The 19,931-nt window shown below is 41.0% G+C and overlaps 1 protein-coding gene across 1 annotated transcript; it reads right to left on the bottom strand.

The window, feature by feature from the left end:
• Nucleotides 1-140: 140 nt before the first annotated feature.
• Nucleotides 141-7,214, bottom strand: LOC118237244 (beta-centractin). The gene is made up of 11 exons (XM_035435749.1): nucleotides 7,028-7,214; nucleotides 5,366-5,430; nucleotides 5,189-5,264; nucleotides 4,873-4,998; nucleotides 4,485-4,609; nucleotides 4,131-4,347; nucleotides 3,607-3,699; nucleotides 3,180-3,354; nucleotides 3,000-3,061; nucleotides 2,703-2,743; nucleotides 141-2,103 (listed from the first exon to the last, which is right to left on the bottom strand). Exons 1-11 carry the CDS (start codon nucleotides 7,073-7,075, stop codon nucleotides 2,001-2,003), a joined length of 1,131 nt encoding a protein of 376 aa, XP_035291640.1. The 5' UTR covers nucleotides 7,076-7,214; the 3' UTR covers nucleotides 141-2,000.
• Nucleotides 7,215-19,931: the final 12,717 nt, after the last annotated feature.

Here is a 19,931-nt window from a genome sequence, read left to right on the forward strand (position 1 = left end):
GTTATTTAAGCACATTATTCAGTTGGTCATCTTCAAGCACACGGTACCTTCTTAATCGAAAATAAAGTTATTAAATCACACAACTGGATATTGAAACCAACCGCAAAACAAAACTGTAAACAAAAATACAACAAGAAAAGTCAATTTCAGACAGCAGTCATTAATTTATTATAATGAATACAAAATTAAAAGTAGAAGCAACACTTGAATATTGTACATTTCAGTCCTATTTTGTTTTTTGTTGTTGTGCCATTTTAAATGTCCTTTATTTTTAGCAACAATATTAAGGGCCAATGTATTTCTTAGCCTTAAAAAATATCCAAGCACATTTATCTTTCCAATGCAGATACACAGGCTATCAATTTCAAGGGTGGGAGATGGACAAAATAACCTGAACCACAACCCACACCACACCACCGAATGCCTTCCTCCCACAAAATTACTACTGCGTGTGTTCAATTTTGCTTGCACTTACAGAATAGAAACACGTATCCCCTTTTATCTACAGCAGGGCTACCCAACCCTGTTCCAGGAGATCTGCCATCCTGTAGGTCTTCACTCCAATCCTAACAAAGCCGCAACTAGAGATCTCATTGAACTGCTGGTCAGCAGAATCATAGAATCAGGTGTGCCATATTAAGTTTGAAACGAAAACCTACCACACAGTAGACATCCAGGAACAGGGCAGCGTGGCTCTGATCTACAGTAACACTTTCAACATTACACTATTGATATTAACATATGTAAGGCTACAAGTTTTTATTGGGGAACTCTGAGAAAGCAAAGGCAGGTCGCTGTAAACTAGTTTGGCCCAAATACTCTCTCTGTTCTAAGTGGGCATTCATTACAATTTCCAGTCAACTTTCAATTTTCTGGCATCGCCCCCCTCCTCCCAAAAAAAGTTACCATTTTGTGGGTCCTCAGCCAAGGTCATAACACCTTCAAAAGGCCTCCTCACAACTGGTTCACCTCAATCATGCCTGTCATGTGTGGAGAACTAAATGTGTCCCAGACAACTGCTGCCAAAGACAGTACATCTACTCTAATGATCCACATCAAGCTTTAGTGTTGTTACCCACAGTGTTTGTGCAGGACAGATTATATAACCAAAAGATCAGCAGTGATTAACTGCCCCGTGGTCCAACACAAAAGGCTAAAACTGGAACTATGACTGCTGATAGATGCACAATATACAGTATGCCATTTTCGATATATCTATATATGAATGCGAAAAATTGGTCACTACAAATTGGTAACTACTTTGAAATTATGATCAAGCTCAGATTCAGATAAAATGCTATCCCCTTACTTAAGACAGATGGAGACACATAAAACAAATACAGTGTCAAAGAAGCATAGGAGTGTGAGTTATGGTAAGCATTTTCCTGCCGTCAACTTCTTCATAAACCGTTAAACTGCTCGTGTCATTGGTGAACAAATGATATCAAAGACTGAATCAGGAGACTACTTCCTCTGACATAAATGCACCCTTTATATGTGCCTCAACAATGGCAGGCCTGACATGCTGAAAGAAAAGCAAGTACCTGCCCCTTCTGGAATGGATTTTATACAGTAATGTACAACAGAACATTCACCATCATCATTGTCATTAGAATGGATATGATAATATCATAGTGGGCTCACCAATATCAGTATAATAAATACTTGCATCTAGCAGTATAGCCTTGCCCCGAATGTGTACAAAAAAGGTCCACAATCTTGAGATGCAACTGAAAGCCTTATTTGTAACTGAAGTGGGAAGGGGGTCTGCATGAGAATGCCTGCCCTAACCCTTTGCAAGTCCTGACTGGTTCCCCGAGACATGAGGGGTTCGGTGGGTGGGGTGGGAGGGGTGTGGTTATAGAAGGCATGCCAAGCTGCACAGGGGGGGGCATTGCCTCTCCTTGTGCAGAGGGGTAGAGAGAAGGGAGGCATTTAGGAACTGAAAAATTCGGACCAGAGGGTCTGGGCAGGGTTGGAATGCCAAGCAGCCTCTCTGGTTAGAAGGTCTTTCGGTGGATGGCACGGGCTCTGTCCTCCTCGTACTCCTTCTTGGAGACCCACATCTTCTTGAAGGTGTCCAGTGAGGCCAAAATGGAGCCCCTGTACAAATTCAGTAAGAGAGATGATCAGCTAAACTGGAAGGCCTAGACATGGGTTGAACTTCGTTATAATCCAAATATACACAACCCATACAGACCCATATAGATTTTTTTGGAACATTATTTGAGGTAAATAAAATGTCTGTTTTGAATCTGTAAGAGAGAATGTGAAAATTTCACTGAAGCAGGAGGGAGAAATGACAGCATGCACTTTCCGTTGGTTTTACAGCTGAAAGTTTTAGCATGCCTTAGTTACAGCCATAAGTGCTGGAATACTGGCTTAAATATAAATGACTTGCATTGGAAGTCTTAGAACAGTGAACAGATATAAGTCCATTGTTCACAAAATTTAATGCTACTATATTTTAAGCCGATCACAAAACAATACATTTCAAAACAATCACAAAATCTAATTTTGTAATAAATATGGAAGGCAATTATACCATATAGCAAGTTACAGGTTGGCGAGGTATACCCATAATTATACAGCACTGATAATTTGGCAATTTGAGTTTTACATACTCTTGCAGGATGTGAAGGGGATGGTACAACACCATCTAATGATGCGTCCAATGCTGATTAAAAACCTGAGGCTCTTACCCAATCCAGGTGGAGTATAATCTCTCCTGAGGTGCAGAGATCTACACAGGACAGAAAAGAGAGTCAAATAATTAAAATTTGGTTAAAAGGACAAAGACCCCCTTTCAGTATAAAGCTGGAACCAGGTTAATTAGCCCAGTTCTCATACTGAGTAGTGCACGTGCAGTAGGACACAGTCCAACAGTAGAACTGCATGCGCTTCAAAAAGCCATTCACAGAAGATGGTTACACACAAAGGATGGAACAAATAATAGGCTGTTCCTCAGGCTCAACCTCCAACAGGAAAAAGGCGATCACCTTTATTTTAACATCTTTGGGTGCCAGTTTCTTTACTTCGCTTAACAAACGGTCACCGAAACCTGGAGAGAGAGAGACACAAGAGGCGGTGGAGTGAGAGAGAAGTCGCATGTGAACGCAGAGAGAAGCACTCCAGAGACACAAGGGACATGGAAGCGGGCGTCAGACCGCACAGGGCACCTTTCAGGAGCGTGGAGCCGCCCGACAGGACGATGTTGGAGAAGAGCGTGCGCCGCAGGTCCATGTCCGACTTCTGGATGGCGAAGGCCAGCACCTCGTGGATGCCCTCGCTCTCGTCCCCGATCAGGTCTGGCCTGAAGAGCAGCTCGGGGGCCCGGAACCGGGCGGGTCCGATCTGCGGGAGGGATGACGCTGGAGTGACAATCAAGCACCTGCAGCGACTGACGCCGTCTAACGAGGGCGAGTTCATCGCACAAGCATCATGTTATTTTGATTCCAAATCATCAGTTCTCTGACATCATGTGGAATGCAAAATTAAGCGGACGTATGTGGGTGATAGGAGCCATCTTAAAATGAATATGTTGGCTGCTGGTGGGCGGGCAGCCGGCTCTCGGACTTGCAGGTTTAAAGTGCCAGTGAGACTCACGTCCAGTGTGCTGCCGTCGGGCAGAGTGTACTGTGCCTTCTCCGTCTCCAGAGTCTCGTCCTTCTGGGGGTTCAGGGACAGGTAGCACGCCCTCTGCGCAAGGACACAAATAAAATCAAGTCCCTACCTGTGTCTTTGCTGTTTCTGATGGAAAAACACCACAAGCTAGAAGAGATGCTGCTCGACACATTGTGTACAACTGTTAAGAACCACAAGGACAATGATCACTCTCATGCAAAGTGACAAAGTGTTAACAATTCCAAAAAAACATCTGTTTTTATGGAACAAAGACAGGACAGTGCAGACTTCGGTCCAAGTGCTCCTGATGATTCTGGATAACTTTCAACAAAACTATCCAAAATGTCCAATCAAGAAATAATTATTTCTTCATGAATATTGATAAAAAAACTTGGTTTTCAAATGACCATTAATCTGCAGGAACTTTACTCATGTCTAATGGGTTTATGCGTTGCGAATGATTATTTGACCCGAGTCTGGGACAGCGGTGAGTCTTCCACACGTACCTCTTTGATGGTGCGCACGACCTCAAACTCGGCCGAGGTGTGGAAATCGTAGCCCTCTTTACGCAGGAGCAGCCGCAGGTAGCGCGACACGTCGCGCCCGGCGATGTCCACCCTCATGATGGAGTGGGGGATGGCGAAGCCCTCGTAGATGGGCACGGCGTGGGTCACCCCGTCGCCCGAGTCCAGCACCACGCCCGTCGTTCGGCCCGTGGCGTATCTGTGAAGCAGGAGATCAATCATACGCCAACATCCACCAGCGAGTCCAATCCCTTAGCTTAACAACTTCGCCCTTTGCCAGACAGTCAATGAGATCAGATATGCTGGTTGGGTTCTGCTACCGGCTCTGCTACTCACAAGCTCAGAACGGCCTGCATGGAGATGAAGAGGGCGGGAACATTGAAGGTCTCGAAGAACACTTCCGCTGCCCGCTCTCGGTTCTTACTGGGGTTCAGCGGGGCCTCTGTGAGCAGAACAGGATGCTGGGAAAAATGACAGGACAGTGAGTAAAACAGTAAGCACAGCACATCACATAATGTAAGTTTGGTGCGTTCAAATTTCCTGAAAATGGAAATCCCCAAGCTGTAACTAATTTAGCCGTTATTAACTTATTTCTGTTCACAAGAGGGCTAAAATCCCTGTGCAGTGGTAAATTTAGCACTTTCGTTCTAACAGCAGACTACTTTCCCTGAGAGAGGATAGCCAGCCTGAAGCATTGTGGGAACTGGGGAAATGATAGACCCACCTCCTCAGAGAAGGTCTGCAGCTGCTCCTTGGAGTAGACGTACTGCCAGATGCGCTCCATGTCGTTCCAGTCCTTGACGATGCCGTGCTCCATGGGGTATCTCACCGACAGCAGCCCCCTGTGCTCCTGCAGCCACAAATACACACAGAAAGGCACTACTGAGGCACTCAATTATGCGAGATTGAGATGCTAGACTTAGGCTCTGTACGGTCCTCTTTGAGCTTAGTCCTGAAAGGCAGTTTCAGAGATGGGATTCGCTGCAGGCAGCATCACTGGTTTACGTCATGTAGGACATGGAGAACCCTGAGACCACTACCTCAGCTTTGGGGCCAATGAAGAGGTCTCCTTCAAGTGCTCCCGCCATCACCCTCACGTGCTTGGGACGTCCCACACTAGAAATAAATGGCAGAAGGATGAGTCACAGAACTCGCAACAAGCATCATGACAGAAAATAAGTGACAAAGCATGACGTCATAATCTGAAGCAGGCTTACTAGTTTGGGAAGCAGTATTTGGGGATTTGGTCTCCAGCAAATCCTGCTTTAACCACACCCGAACCCTGAAAGAGGGAGATATCACAGTCATAACTATGCAGAAACCCAGGCTGAAGCCACATGGACAGGCATGTTGTTACAAGAGGAATGCATGAATAATTTTGACCGGTTTTTGCAAGCATGCATTTCTTTCATTGCCACTGCTCTTGGGGGCATTAGAAAGTGCACAGGTTTTTTTTTTTTTGTATTCCACAAACACCACATTCCATTTTCACCACACCAGTGCTGACATTTGGATGTGTATACTGCATTCTGTAACAGAACATTTAGGCCAGGACTAGACTATAAGTGCTCCTCTTGTTTGCTGCCTGGTCATAGGACAGTGCTGCAGGGTGCAGGCCAACAGCAGTCAGAACTCCCTTTCACTTCCCTCCACGCTTCCTGACTTCTCCCTACGCTCACTGGTGCAGAAGTTGTTTGCTTACTCAAAATTCTGGAAGGCTGTCATGGGCGCCTGCTATTCACCAATAAATAAAATAGCCACCCCACAAGACTTAAGGATTCACGGTGAGACCACTTTAAATGTAGCCTGTATAGTCCAAGCACCAAAGCGACTGCACTTAAGTGTAAAACCCTATCACCTGAACCATGAATTGTCTAAACATATAATACACTGACGATATTCCAGTATTCATTCTTTCATACTCTTCTGTTTATGTCATTAACAATAATAACTAAAGTCAATGTTAACATCAAATAGTAAAGTTATAGTAAAATATAGTTCTAGAGCTGACTTATACTCCTTAATTAAATCCATACTGACTCAGTCTCATGGAAAACTTTTCCCAATGCTTCTGAAAATGTGATGTTGTTGAATGCCTTGTAAAACACCAACGGTAAATACGTACTGCTAAAAGGTGGGATTTGAACAGGTAGCCAGCTTGTTTTAGTAGCTAACCGTCAGTTATTAGCTACAATTGCAATGCATTAAGGCCGTTTAGAGCAGCCATTTACAACCGAGGGAAACACATGTAATGGAATAAAATTGTTACATCATCCTGACTAATACATAGAATTTCGACTTTGCATCCAACGTTATTTTAACCCATTAACGTTAGCTAGCTAACAAAACTAAGGCGGGGTTCGCTGAGACAGCTCATCATCCTTTCTCTGGCAAGCTAATTCGTTAGCTACTTCAAACCGTGCAAGCCAAGCTAGCCGGACACAGAACTATGTTGTCAGTAACTAGCTATCTAATTTAGTCAGTATCGTTACAAAATAACGCGTGAATAAAACGTAACGTGTTTGCAAATGCTGTTTGCAAATTTACGAGCTAGATATTGTAATGAAATAGGAATGTCATTGATTTGCTGCAAATAGCTAGCAAAACGACAATGCCACTGCATCTCTTCATTGTTTGTGTAGAAATTTTAGCTTGCAGGTTTTAAACCAAACGCTCCCTAATTAGATAACTAACTAGTGTGGGTTCCCTTTAACAATAATATTTCGTACAATTCCGATAAAATGACAATGAAAGCCAATTTATTTACGTATAAATTAGCACAGCTACCTAGCTAAACAATGACTACAGTAGGGTGTAACGCTAGCAGACTAGCTAGCTAGAAGTAATGTTAGCTATAAATTTAATAGGTGGTTACTTACATTATCAATTACCACAGGTTGATTAGCTATGATGTCATAGGACTCCATGATGACTTATAAATATTTTGTCTTTATCGCTATTATTTCTTTATTTTATCCAACCATGTAAATATCCCCGTGTCACTTCTAGATTCTAGCGGCCAGCAGTTCCTTTCCTTTCCTGTCAACCGAACTACTTGGTTCTGGGCGTAACCTATCCTCGACAGGCACTCAGATTGACCAATCGCCAATAGTTATAAGAACTGAATCTACAGAATGCGACTAGAACTAACCAATAAAATTAACAGTTTGCCGTATACAACCATGATTTTCATGGGTGTTCCCTGGTTACTGGGGTTTATGTTTTTGATCCGTGTACGCTGATTCACTGATTGTATTACATATGGATCGCCTATGCTGTAGTTCTGCGCAAAAAATCAGTCTTCACCAGAATTGTTATTGAATATCACTGGATTCGCTAGGACGTACCCAGCACTGATGGCAAAATTCACCAACATAATTAATCTAGGTGACTCATCATGTTCAATGAGCCAAAATATTAGCTTATCCATATGTAATTGAAGCAGTGGCTCTGAGATCTATTTTTTGAGAAGGCTCTTTCAGAATTTCAATTAACAGGGATTCCAGAAAAATGGTTCACAATGCAACTTGCGAAGTATGTCTGGTATAGTAATTTCTCTCGCGGTATTATGGCAGATAAGTGTTGTAATAATATGACTTGTATATGTATAGGCCTAGTTCCCACAGGCTTCCACTTAGCCATGTTGTAATAACAATTCAAAATACCAAAATGAATGTATTCGTTTCTACTAAACATCTAAACAAGGAACCTGCTGATGATGATTTTTTATGAAAAAATGAATAATGTGCAGGTATGACCATTGTCCAACTGTTAATTTGTGTGACATGAGGAATTTCCACTTGTTTAAAAGTCTGTACGTGTGTTTCTATGTGTAAATTGTCAAGTGTACCTGTTGTGTTGCAATATCTTTGTGTATCTGGACCATGTGACAGAATGGGGAAGCCCACACAAGGTAAAGATCAGACTGATCCTTCTAATTGTGCCCGTTGCACTCAGTGTATAAGATCTGAGAGCAGAGCAACTGTGCTGGTGATGTGAGGTGCCCCAAGTGTTTTGTATTCCCCACAGTATTTTAAAAAAAATGTAAAAACAACTCTGGATACTCTGTTCATTTATTTTATAAAAGGTTTAACCCTTTGATCATGGTAAAATGGGCAATACAATACAAAATGTATCTCATTTTCAACCTCATTCAGATCACACAATAGACATTTTCTATCCTCCTCTGGGACACCATAAAACCGGCCCGATTTCAGGGCCATGTGCAAGGTGCCACACCCTACATATATGTACTCTACTTATACCACTCCTGTTGAGGTTAGGAGGTATGTTTGAGGTGGAGGTGGGGAGATGACTCACAGAAATTATAATTTATTACAGTCAGAGAGATACAGTGGGGGTTACTCAGAAATAGCTTTGCACAGGCTTGTGCAAATGTTTATTATAGATATTTTAATACTAGAGAGATGAATATTGATTGCAAAAAATGCATTGTGAGCCAGCTTCATAGGGGAAGCTAATATCTACCTCTTCATTTCTCTCTGTGCCTGTGTTGTGGCAAGACCAGAGCATGTTGTAGAATGGCCAGAGAGGTGGTGGGCACTAATAAATGGTCTGCAGTCCCTAATGGGGAAGGTCTGGTTATTCAAGAACACAGTGGGTATACTGTGTGCATAATGATAATTCACAGAGGTCATAGATATGTGTTGGGAAGAGACACTGTGGCTTGGCGCTGGGCAAAAACAACAACATTGTAAGTGTGTAGAAACATGCAAGTAATCCAGTATGTCATTGGACATATCCAGTATCTAAGTCAGGGGTGGGCAGTTCCAGTCCTGGACAGCTGGTGTGTATACAGGCTTCCACCAATTACCCTGGCTAAGTGAACTAATTTGCTGTATACACTGGTTCACTCATAGGTTAGAGCACATTAACACGTTTCATATAGGGACACAATAACAATCTTGAGCTGTCATTCATGCACTTATCAGTAAATGTAGCTGAAATGTCAGATGGCATAAATGTTAGGGTTAATTAAATAATTAAGGCCAGACGTTGGCATGAAAACCAGAAAGCGATATGGCCCTCGTTGTCCATCCCTAGTCTAAGTGGATGTAGGAAGTATGAACAGGCAAGAAGAATGCACAAGGTCACCAGCTTTAAATCATGTCATTTGGGCTTGGAGGAAGAGAAGGTGGATGACAGCCGTATTATCAAATCAATGACTGAGGGGGAGAACATGAGATACCAGACATGCCATTACATCAATGTGACAAAGTGAAGCAGAGAGGATAACAGTGTTATATTATTTCATACAAACAGGTGCGAACAAAATGCATCATTTGAACAAGGGCACACATTTTCAAGAGTGAAATATGCTGACTTTTCTATTATACAAAAAAAGTTGAGCATCTGTTCGTGAGAGACTCAGCATTATTTAGTAGAGGGTCAAGGTATCATCAAGTGTGATTTCAGCTGGGCTTAGTGAAGAATTCCTATTCTCCCTTCTTTTCCAGGTGCTAGGGAATAAGAAGGGCCAAGATGTAGCAGAGCATGCAATCACTCTTTGTCATGTTATAGACTTGCCCATCATCCATGTCATACCAATGACTGAATGATAATCCACTGGAAATTTTTTTGTGATCCATCTGGCAACCAGCAGCTGCTTCAGTGTTATTAAAATAAAAAGGAAAATGAAACATAGCACTAATTGTGTTTGTTTTGTTTTATCCTTACAGTTAGGAAGGTATTTAAAAAGCAAAAAAAAATAAAATAAAAAAATGTTCAAATAAAATAGTTAATATAAAATGCACAGGGAACTAAAAATAACACTTCCGACATTTTGGGTTCCTCCGGTGTTGTGTAGTAAGTTCAATGACCACCAGAGGGCACTTTATGATGCCTTTAGATTTCATGAAACTTCAAGGTTTCACAACTGTACAGTGTCATTGGGGTCAGGATTATATTGCATATGCATGAGCAAGCCTACGTCATACTTCCTGATTGAATGGAGTTTACCTATGTGCTTCATTACAGCTGGGTAAAATTACAAACATGACTTGGTTGTCCTGTAAAAATGTTTTACTTTGTGGGAGGTTGTCAGCCTCACATGGGACAACTGATGAACTTGGTGAAATGAATAGTCAGTAAAGGCTGAGACATAAATTGGGGTTAGGGTTAGGAAATCCAGGGTCTCATGCATTTCTTATGTTGTGCACAACTGTCCTATTTCTCAGATAGACATGAATTAATCTTACAGATCTTTTCATTTTGTGACATGTAGGTACACAAGAACACATGGATTTACAACAAATTTTCAACGGATGAACAGGCTTGCACATAATATTCTATCATTAAATATTCTTTAGTACTAGCTCAAAATCATCAAGTAATATTCATTAACATGAAATATATAAGGCAAAAATAAATAAATAAAAAAAATAATAAAAAACCTATGCAACCAAATGCCTACATGTACAAATTTAGTCTATATAATATGCCAACTGTATCCCACAGCTAGAGTGTCAAAGGACAGCTGATACGGATATGATATGACATGGATTTGGACACATTTTTATTTGAACAGTCATTCAGCACCACAAGCTGCAGCTACTGTACCAGAACGATAGAAACGCACAAACACAGATAATCCGCATGAACAGATAAGTTACAAGAAATTATGTGTTTACCTCTACATGTGTTTGCTTTTACTTTAGCTTATTCAAACAAATTGAATGAAACTTAATCCAGCAGCTGCCATTCTGGAAAACTCAAAAGGAAATAATGCGACCTGATAACTTGCTGCAAGTTAAATTTGGCGAATGTTGTTGCTACGCTATTATCTCCTTTGAAAAGGGTATCTTTTCTGTGTATCTCTGCCCTGGTCAGACTACACAAACATCTAGAGCAGATAATTCATTTTTTAACATTATATTATTGGCAAAATGCAGCTGCCATACCCTGAACTTATCTCTGTCTCTGTGTACTGTGTTTTGGCATTGTGGACAAGGAAATAGCTGTTTGAAAATTTATCAGATAAGAGGCCAGCTACCACACTGTATCCATGTCTGTCGATCATCAGGTAAACAACAATACAATTGTGATTGTAACAGAATACACTGTTTTCTGATTACAACACAGACTCTGAAAGAAAGGGGTGAAATTAATGTTCTTCTGAAAGGTACACAGTCGCCTGTGCATCTCACATCTTTGTCATAAATGTATTCTCTGATCTCTCTTGCCTTTATATTGATTTGATTTAATGAATAATGGCAGCAAAAAACATTTTAGTGAGAGGGGGAGCAATTAATTTAACACAGCATCAGTAAATATTAAGTGGGATTGAAACATGCTGAGAGGAAACAGACCTGGCTGCTCTGTAGAGAGATACTCACTCTGTACACCACTGTTTTAAGCTCAGATGATGTCACCAGATTAGGAGCTTGTGGAAGGAGTCCAGAATTAGTCCAGTAGTACACTGTGGTTGAGGCAAAAAAAAAAAAGCCTACACTGTTTATGGGAATGTTGGTGATTTTGGAGAAGTGGCTTAAGGGAAAGTTCAGTAGTAAAACCCAGGGTGACATCAGAAATTCTGACAAAACCAAAATGGGTCCAGCTTTCATTACGCCATCCATAGCTCAAAAAACATGCTTAGTCCATGTGTTTTAGAGAGAAAACAATCATTTTATGCCCCTAAAATCAGTAGGCCCTTGTGGAATTACTTTAATTGGTCTCACTGAGACTGATTGCACAACTGGTGTACTAAAATAAATGAAGGCAGGAATTGGCTGGGAAAATAGAGAAGACAGCCCAGACATATCCCAATATTCAAACTGGCTGAGAAAGCCAGAGTTTTCAGGCTCCACACATTAATATTGCATTTTACAAGACAACAATGTTCAGACCCAAGCCGAAATATTATGCTAGGACTGCAGTACCAGGCTGGGTGTATTTTAAGAAAGCTGCAATTTCTTCACCGCATTTCACCTCTTCCCCTTGCCATTTCTCCGAATAACTATTTCAGTGGATGGGGTCTGGCAGCCTGAGGAAGCGTGCTGTGTCTTTGTCAAACGCTGATGTAAACTGTCAGAGGGGAATGAAGCATGCTATAGGCTGTGTGTCGACATCATTGAAGGTGTGGGTCCACGGAGCACGCTTTGTATCTCAAGAAGAGAGCTGGCTGCATTTTTCGAGCGAGTGCACAAACAATCCACCATCGCATCAAGCATTGCAGCTTTCTTCAACACCTCTCTACATACCTGCTTGGTTCAGGTTAGCACATTAGCTCAGGGTGCTGGCAGTTTCAATGCGGCACCTCTTGTTCTGTGTTGTCTGTCACCATGAGTGTGACTCAGGGTTTAACAACAACTTGATGAAGTGGTCAAAAGAGGGCAATGGAGGTCATATCCTACCTACTGCCAGCCACTGTCTCTTGGACTTGAATTTCAATGTATTGAAAATGCAAGATCACACAACGAATGGATGGTGTTGAATTTATATAATGGATGAACTTATATAACCCATTGGATGTACAGAAATAACAACTCCCACTTTGTATGGCCTGCACCAACAAAACCATTCATCTGTGCTGGGGGGGAAAAAAATCAGTAATAGTTACATATTTTCAGAATGAGTTTCTGCTATCTAGGAAATGAGAAAGGAATGTGATTAATGGCTTTGTTTTCACAGATAGTGTTGGCATTGTTGAGACCCAACAGCTGGTAAGCTCCCAATGGTACTCAAATCTAGCTACTGTATATTACCTGCACCGATGCAGTAAACATCTACATTACAATACGTTAAGTTTTTTATAGTATGAACGCACACTGGATCTGGTTATTCAGTTGATTAAATAAAAGTTAAAAGCCTTAATGCTTCGAACAGGTGCTGTGTCTCCAAGTGCAGATGCACACTTCTGGGCTTGATGATGAAATACGATTCCCTGAATTTTCACGGAGTGCAGTCCCCACTGTTTATTATATTTCTTGCACATACTCCTGTAGCAAAGTGCATGCAAAAACACAATATTTGCTGCCCAGCAGTGCCTTTCAATGAAAATAATGACTTACCATGTAGGTTGCCACCTTTGCACTCCAAGTGAAAAGCACACAAGGTTGAGAGGTTCATTGACAAGACTGTATTCAGCCTGCCAACCTATGTGGCCTACTTGCCTGTTTGTATGTAAGTCCATCAATATTGTGAGCTGGTAGAGTGATCCATTCCCTCTCATTCAACCTGACTGACCTTGGCCGTTTGTCTGGGTTGGTTGTCAATGCTTCTCTAAATCACTGTCGAAGCTCACCTGGACTTACGTCTTCAGTCCCACTTCACTGTGCTATTGGGACCTGACCGTGGCCGCATCACTTTCAAAAACCTGTCTTCACGCTACAAATCTTCACATTTCTCTCTCTCTCTCTCTCTCTCTCTCTCTCTCACTCTCTCTCCCTCTCCCTCTCTCTCTCTCTCTCTCTCTCACACTCTCACTCTCTCTCTCTCTCTCTCTCTCTCTCTCTCACTCTCTCTCTCTCTCTCTCTCTCTCTCTCTCTCTCTCTCTCTTTGTCTTTATACATAAAGGGCTTTGATGGGCTTTGATGACTACTCCATACAGAAGTATCCTTCAGGTCCTTTGGTGTCCACATGTGGTCCACCCTCTTCAATTCGGTTCAGTTCAGTGAATGTCATGAACTTTGCACAGTAGCATTTTTGTGGTCAGTCAATCATTCTTAGCTGATTTTTTGGTACATTTGGAATGCTTTTATGCTGAAAGATTTGTTTGCTGGCAAGTTTGTGCTTCCTCAGGTGCTAAAAGTTGCTCATCATGTTTCTTAGGACAGCACTGGTCATGGTTTAATTGGTGCAAAATGTTTAATGGCAGTTCCCAGAAACTATTTCTTGTTATCTTGTATGAATGTATCAGACAGATGAATTCATCAAGGAGAGGAAATGGGACAGCTCTGGTCAAATTACAGAACATAATGATGTTGACTGATAGACTTTGTGAGTCAGTTTTTTGATATTGCAAAATTATGTTGATCAACTGAAATTTTTTTGCCCAGGGGAAATCTATGGTTACTCAGAAACACACATCATGATCTAGATTATCTTCTGAAGCGAATGTAAATACATTCAGTTCAAGGGGACATTTTGGTTTGTATTAACTGAGCGATCAATTCAACTGGTGGGTTTTTTGTTGACCATAATTCCCCATTTAATATAAAAGTCTGAGGTTGCAGCCTCCCTGTTGCTGTCATGTAAACACAGCTCTTGTACAAAAGCACACTGCCACACAAAAAGGCTTGGAAGTTCAGACAGGTGAATAATACCTTTAAGAATTTTTGGGCCTTTGAGTAACAAGAAAACAAATAGAGAAACTAGTAATTTTTCACAACACTGTGCCTGGCAAGAAACACTTTTCTCTGAAGTCTTGCTGCCCATAATCATTGATTTTCTTTCTCTTTTACACATGCCAATGCAAACCAAATGAGAGGGGCACCTACTTGTGTTAGTGTTCACACAGTCCAGAAACTTGGAATTGAGAGATTACCAGGCAACAAGGTTGATACCCCTCTGTTATCCCTCTCAGTCGTAGATAGTATAATATTAGTTCTTTTTGGATATGTCAGCCAAACAGAAGTTTAGTTTTAGAAAGCACAGCCGGACTTCACCAGCATGAACTACTGTAAATGGTGATTGGGTTTCATCCAATGTTTCCTCACAAAGAAAAGAACACGAGGTAATTAGCATGATTAATTTGTTGGAGATAAGATAAAATCATAAAGTGCAGTTTTGGGGAGGGAAAATGGGTAGGAAGCAGACATTTTAAAGGTTCATCCATCATCTTTCACGCCTCTTATTTTTTTGAGCAACAAGTTAATGAATGTCAGCTCTGAGCCAAAACAATGCAGAATCTTCCAACTTTTGAAGAGAGAGCTACACCAATCCAGAGGTGGAAAATCCAGTTTCAGAAAATAAAAGTTCTCTCCAGTATTTTGGTCCAATCATCTGGATTTAGTTTTTGGCACAATTCTTCAGCTGAAAGGTAGAATTAGTGAAATCAGCTGACTAAGTAGTGTTATACATTCATTTTAAGTAAAAAGTTAGATTGCATCAACCACATTAATTTAAGTCACTTTAAATAATCAATTATTTATAATCGCCAATTAATTCATATACATATTCTAAAAGTGCCACTCCAAAGACACAAAATAGATTTAAACTGAAGGCTAGCAAATTGGACTACAAAACACATTGGGCCTTATTCATGCACACCACAATTCTTTTTTCTGACCAGCATAATCTGAAGGGAGAAATTCAAGTTTCCCCATAAATTGTTTGTGAAACATTGTTTTTAAGGCAGCTTGCACAGCCACACATATCCAGGGCTGATTCCAATGATTCCGACTTGCAGCATCACTTGAAGGACGCACCCCATAAATAAATTAAATGGATGAAGGTTCTGATATATATATATATATTTTTGGAACACTTTGAAAAAAGGTGGATAGATAATAAATGTCACTCCCATGAACTGTACATTGAGAACCGAATCAGAGCCAAAACAAGGGAAGAACACAGTGCTGATCCATCTCTATGAGACCATATCAATCTGCGTATCAATTCGTCTATCCGCTCAGACATCTAATTGTCCTGCATCTGTCCATCATCAAAGTCTGACTTTTGAAAGATCAGTTACTTTTCAGTGTAGTTTAATGAACTGAATGATACAGTGTCATGTGGACCACATCCTTTTTGGATGAAGCAATGTTTATATGCAATATCTGGTTTAATTCACTCCTATTCTGGACAATAACAGACCTGTTGCTTATCTGCACTCCTGTATCCTGCCTCTGGTCTGGGGAGGGTTTGATTTTTCCCCTCCTTTTGATAATGGCAGCTGAGACAGCTCCCCCCCCTCATACATTGGCTTGTCCTTCTGCCAAGTTGTCCTCCGTGTTTTTAACAGAACTCTTGAGTAGAATTTCTGAGAATGACCAACCCTAGTGTCCTTGTGCAATGCTACTGCTTGCTTGAGCAGACAGTTGACTTAAGGTTACCACAATGAGTACCTCTTACCAAAAGCATTGACAAAAGCAAAACAAACCCAACATTGCATTAGTAAACATGTTACCTGTAAAAATCCATGAGACCAAAATGATTTCAGCTGCCAGATTTCAAACAATGCATATTGAAGAGTCAACAGGGGCACATTCAAACATACTCAGCAATGACACTATCAGAACAAAATAAAATGATAAAATGTCCAGACACTCACTTTAATTACTGGTGCGCTGAGGCCTCATTAGTCCAGTCTTGCCTACTAGCAGACCATTGTTTTCTCACTCTCTCTCTCAGGTACCTCAGTCTCTACCTGGTATAGACACAACCTGACAGAAGGAAAGAGATGCGTCAGGGCTGGGGAGCAAGGAAACAGCAGGGCAGGAGGCTGACTGAAATGCAGGCTTCAGAACTCACAAACGTTCTGATCTCCGCATGGCTGTCTGGGGTCCCCCTGAACTGTGGCCTTCTCCAAGGCCCAAACGCCCTTGCTGCTGATATACGCCGATGACAGCTGATGTATATTAAGTGACCGATTCAAGTAGCTCATTACTTACCATGCCAGGCAGAGCTGAGGTCTCTCTCCGCCAAGAAGAGAGTGCCACGGTCGCCCGCTCGCCCCCTCGCCCTCTTCAGATGTCTCGCGTCTTCGCAAGGTACACAGGCGCCCTCTTTGAAGCTCTGAAAGTAAGTGAAATGCTTTCACCACGCAATGCTACAAGGTGCCAGTCATAGACTTCTTTGCCTCAAACTTTAATTGAATTCCCAAACCCGAGAAGTCAGTACCGAACTTCCATAGTGTTTACTTCCGTCTTCCACCGAAGCCCAAAGTGACCACCAAATGCAATGCTGAATCTGAACTCACACAGTCATAGTCAGTTAGGTATGGATACAGTTTTATATGGTAATCATATTTAGTTTAATAGAGATGGTATCCTTTATTCAAAAATAAGCGAGGGCTGCAAGGTGGCTCATCCTGTTATTGACCCGTTCAAGTGCAGGGATGGGCCTCCCGGTCTGGTTTAGAATCCAGACTGTGCCAGTGCCAACTGCAACGAGCAGACCAGCAGGACATTTCACAATGGGCCCTAGTGCCATCCAAGAACATGGCCACGATGACAGCATCTCATCATGTACCAGGAAGCTCTACTGGCCAACTGGGCACCTGTAAGTCCACCTGTTGAGTTGGACGTGAAGCTTCTTCCGCCAACTCATGCCCGTTCAAGCCTGACTTACAAACTGTGGTGTGACAAGAAGTGGCAGCTGACATCATATGAGTCAGAGGAGGGCACATGCCCATCAGCAATCTCCCAAACCGATAGCAGAGGCTGTGGCGAGGAAAGCGGATAAATATGATTGGTATACCAAACTGGGAAGAAAAAGAGTAGGAAAGCAAGAAAAAAATATAATAAATCATGTTGATAAAATACTTTATAAAACAGGCATGTAATGGGGAAAATTATATTATTTCAGTTATTTAATCTCTCTTACAAATCCTCCCCAGCATGCAACCTGTTCAGGTTTCTTTCTTCCCTTCCACGATTGAGTTAGCATATTGCCTTGCAGACGATAAATGCTTTGCGGTACCAGCTGTTTGGTTAGTATTTACTGTAGAACTGATGGAATGTGACATATTCTGGAATTAGTCCATTGCTGGCATTTAGTGCCCCATAAATCCTCAGGTGCGCTAACCTTACATGGGGACTGGTTTAACAGGGATATAATGTGCAGCCTGTTCTTAACAGATTGTCTTTTTATTCCCATCTACATGATTAACTATACCATTTAAATGCAATTGTATTACAGTGCATGATAGCCTGTGGTTTCCATGGACTGAAACCAAGCAGTAGATCTGCAGACTTCCCTTCCTTCAAGTGTTTTGGCTTTATTTATGCTCTTTAGATGTAAATGTATTTTTTAAAATGATTTAAAGGAATGTGAATGTTTTAAAGAAAGTGTGGAAAATGTTTTTTTTTCAGTTCTAGAAATGTTTTCCTGTGACAGGCTCATATCTTAACTCAGTCAGCATGAAATAGTACAGACAAAAAATGTTTGATGAAACATTTAAATATTTATTGTATATTTTCCAGGAAAACATCTTTAGCAATCTTTGTCCTGTTCCTTTTGCTCACTTAAAACAATTCTTTGGACAGATAACTCAAGTTTGATGTGATGTAATTAATTCTGAGATGTTTTTCAGTGGTGGAATTTTGACTTGAGCTTATCTTAACAAAGGGAACATTAAATATGACAGAAAAAATGATAGATCAAGTACATTAGTGTTTATTGCGTGCCGCCAAGAAATAATGTTTGGAGACATTTTCCCAAAAAAATTTGGAGGGATTTTCTGGCCATAATCACATAGGTCATAATTTGTTTTGGGTGGGTTAATAGGTGCAACAGAATACAATGCAATACAATATGATTTTTCAAATCTCTGGGAAACCTTTGATGATGAACACATGAAGAGTTTTATATTGTAACAAAAGTCTTGAATGCACAGACACATGCTTCATGCTAATGGCTACAGATACAAAAAAATCTCATTGACACTACTACTTGTAGAAAATCTTACTTGTGGTATCTCTTGGCACAGTGTTTTTTGTAACCTAGTATTTGACAGGAACAAGGTAACTGGGTGCATTAAGGTGAATTCAGAAATAGGACCCAATCATAAATGCAACAGAAATGAAAGAAGACATTACTTAGAATGAAAAGATAGCATATTTAATAATAATATTTTTTTAAATATTTTTGAATTGTGCCACCCATGGGACAGAAATCTACATTAAATTATTTGTACACACAACATGAACCTTGTGGCACTGAAAAAGAGAATGTCTGCAATGACATCACAGCTTATAAGATTGGAATGAAGCCACTGGGATGTTTAAAAGACAGGTTCTGGGAAATGAAGAAGGGCAAACACTTACCAGACAGAGGTGTCAGTATAATGCAGACCCACTCCCTGTAAACGCAAGGTCTGAATCCCACAGCACCTCCCTACATGCGTAATGCGCGGTTCAAAATTCACGAGAGAGGCCCTCGCAGCTGATCCGACACGGAGGATAAATTTCAGGAGCCTCGAGAATGAGATGAAGCTTATCTAGCCAACAGGACTGCATTAATGCAGCACACGGGCGACAGTTACCTAATACAGAAACCGCTGGCTGCCTCAGAAAGAGGCCATTACTTATAATGGAACATAGGAGGAAGGGACTAGGCCAAGCAATGCATCAATATCGATTCATTTTTAATCGTTATTTATTTCTTAATTAAACAGCTAAGATTTCAATCACGGGTAGACTCTATGACACCTTGTACACAGGCTGTATTGGCCACATACGCCCTACATCAATTTAAATGACTTACGTTTCCATGAGCATAGGTGCCCCGCTTGTTTTTTTCAGACAGTTCTACTATTATAGGCCATTAAGCCACTTTAACACACATTGAACTCAACGGTTCCCATTCATTTTCATTTGCGCATCTTGACTGATTTGTTGGACTGCCATAATGATTTTTGCTTCACTTGAAATCTTTATCAGAGAATCTCCTCACATCCCTTTCATGCCTGAATTATAGGCACGAGATGCATGAGCTCAGTTATTTGGTCCATTTTCACAATGTAAATTTATAAGAAATTCATATAGATGTATCATTTATTTTGTTATTACTAATAAACCTAGGGTCCTACATGTCAGAACAATGTCATTTTTTAACCAATGTTCAAAAATATTTTTTATGCCTTGTTAAGCCCTTTCCAC

Source organism: Anguilla anguilla, chromosome 10, assembly GCF_013347855.1.
Source record: "Anguilla anguilla isolate fAngAng1 chromosome 10, fAngAng1.pri, whole genome shotgun sequence".
In the NCBI taxonomy this organism is placed as follows: Eukaryota; Metazoa; Chordata; class Actinopteri; order Anguilliformes; family Anguillidae; genus Anguilla; species Anguilla anguilla.

Excerpts from the sequence above, each read along its gene's own strand:
- LOC118237244 (XM_035435749.1), bottom strand. The coding sequence starts at position 7,075 with ATGGAGTCCTATGACATCATAGCTAATCAACCTGTGGTAATTGATAAT. Across the intron at positions 5,431-7,027 it reads AACCTGTGGTAATTGATAAT|GGTTCGGGTGTGGTTAAAGC; the intron begins GTAAGTAACCAC and ends TCCCTCTTTCAG. Across the intron at positions 2,744-2,999 it reads CCAAAGATGTTAAAATAAAG|ATCTCTGCACCTCAGGAGAG; the intron begins GTGATCGCCTTT and ends TGTCCTGTGTAG.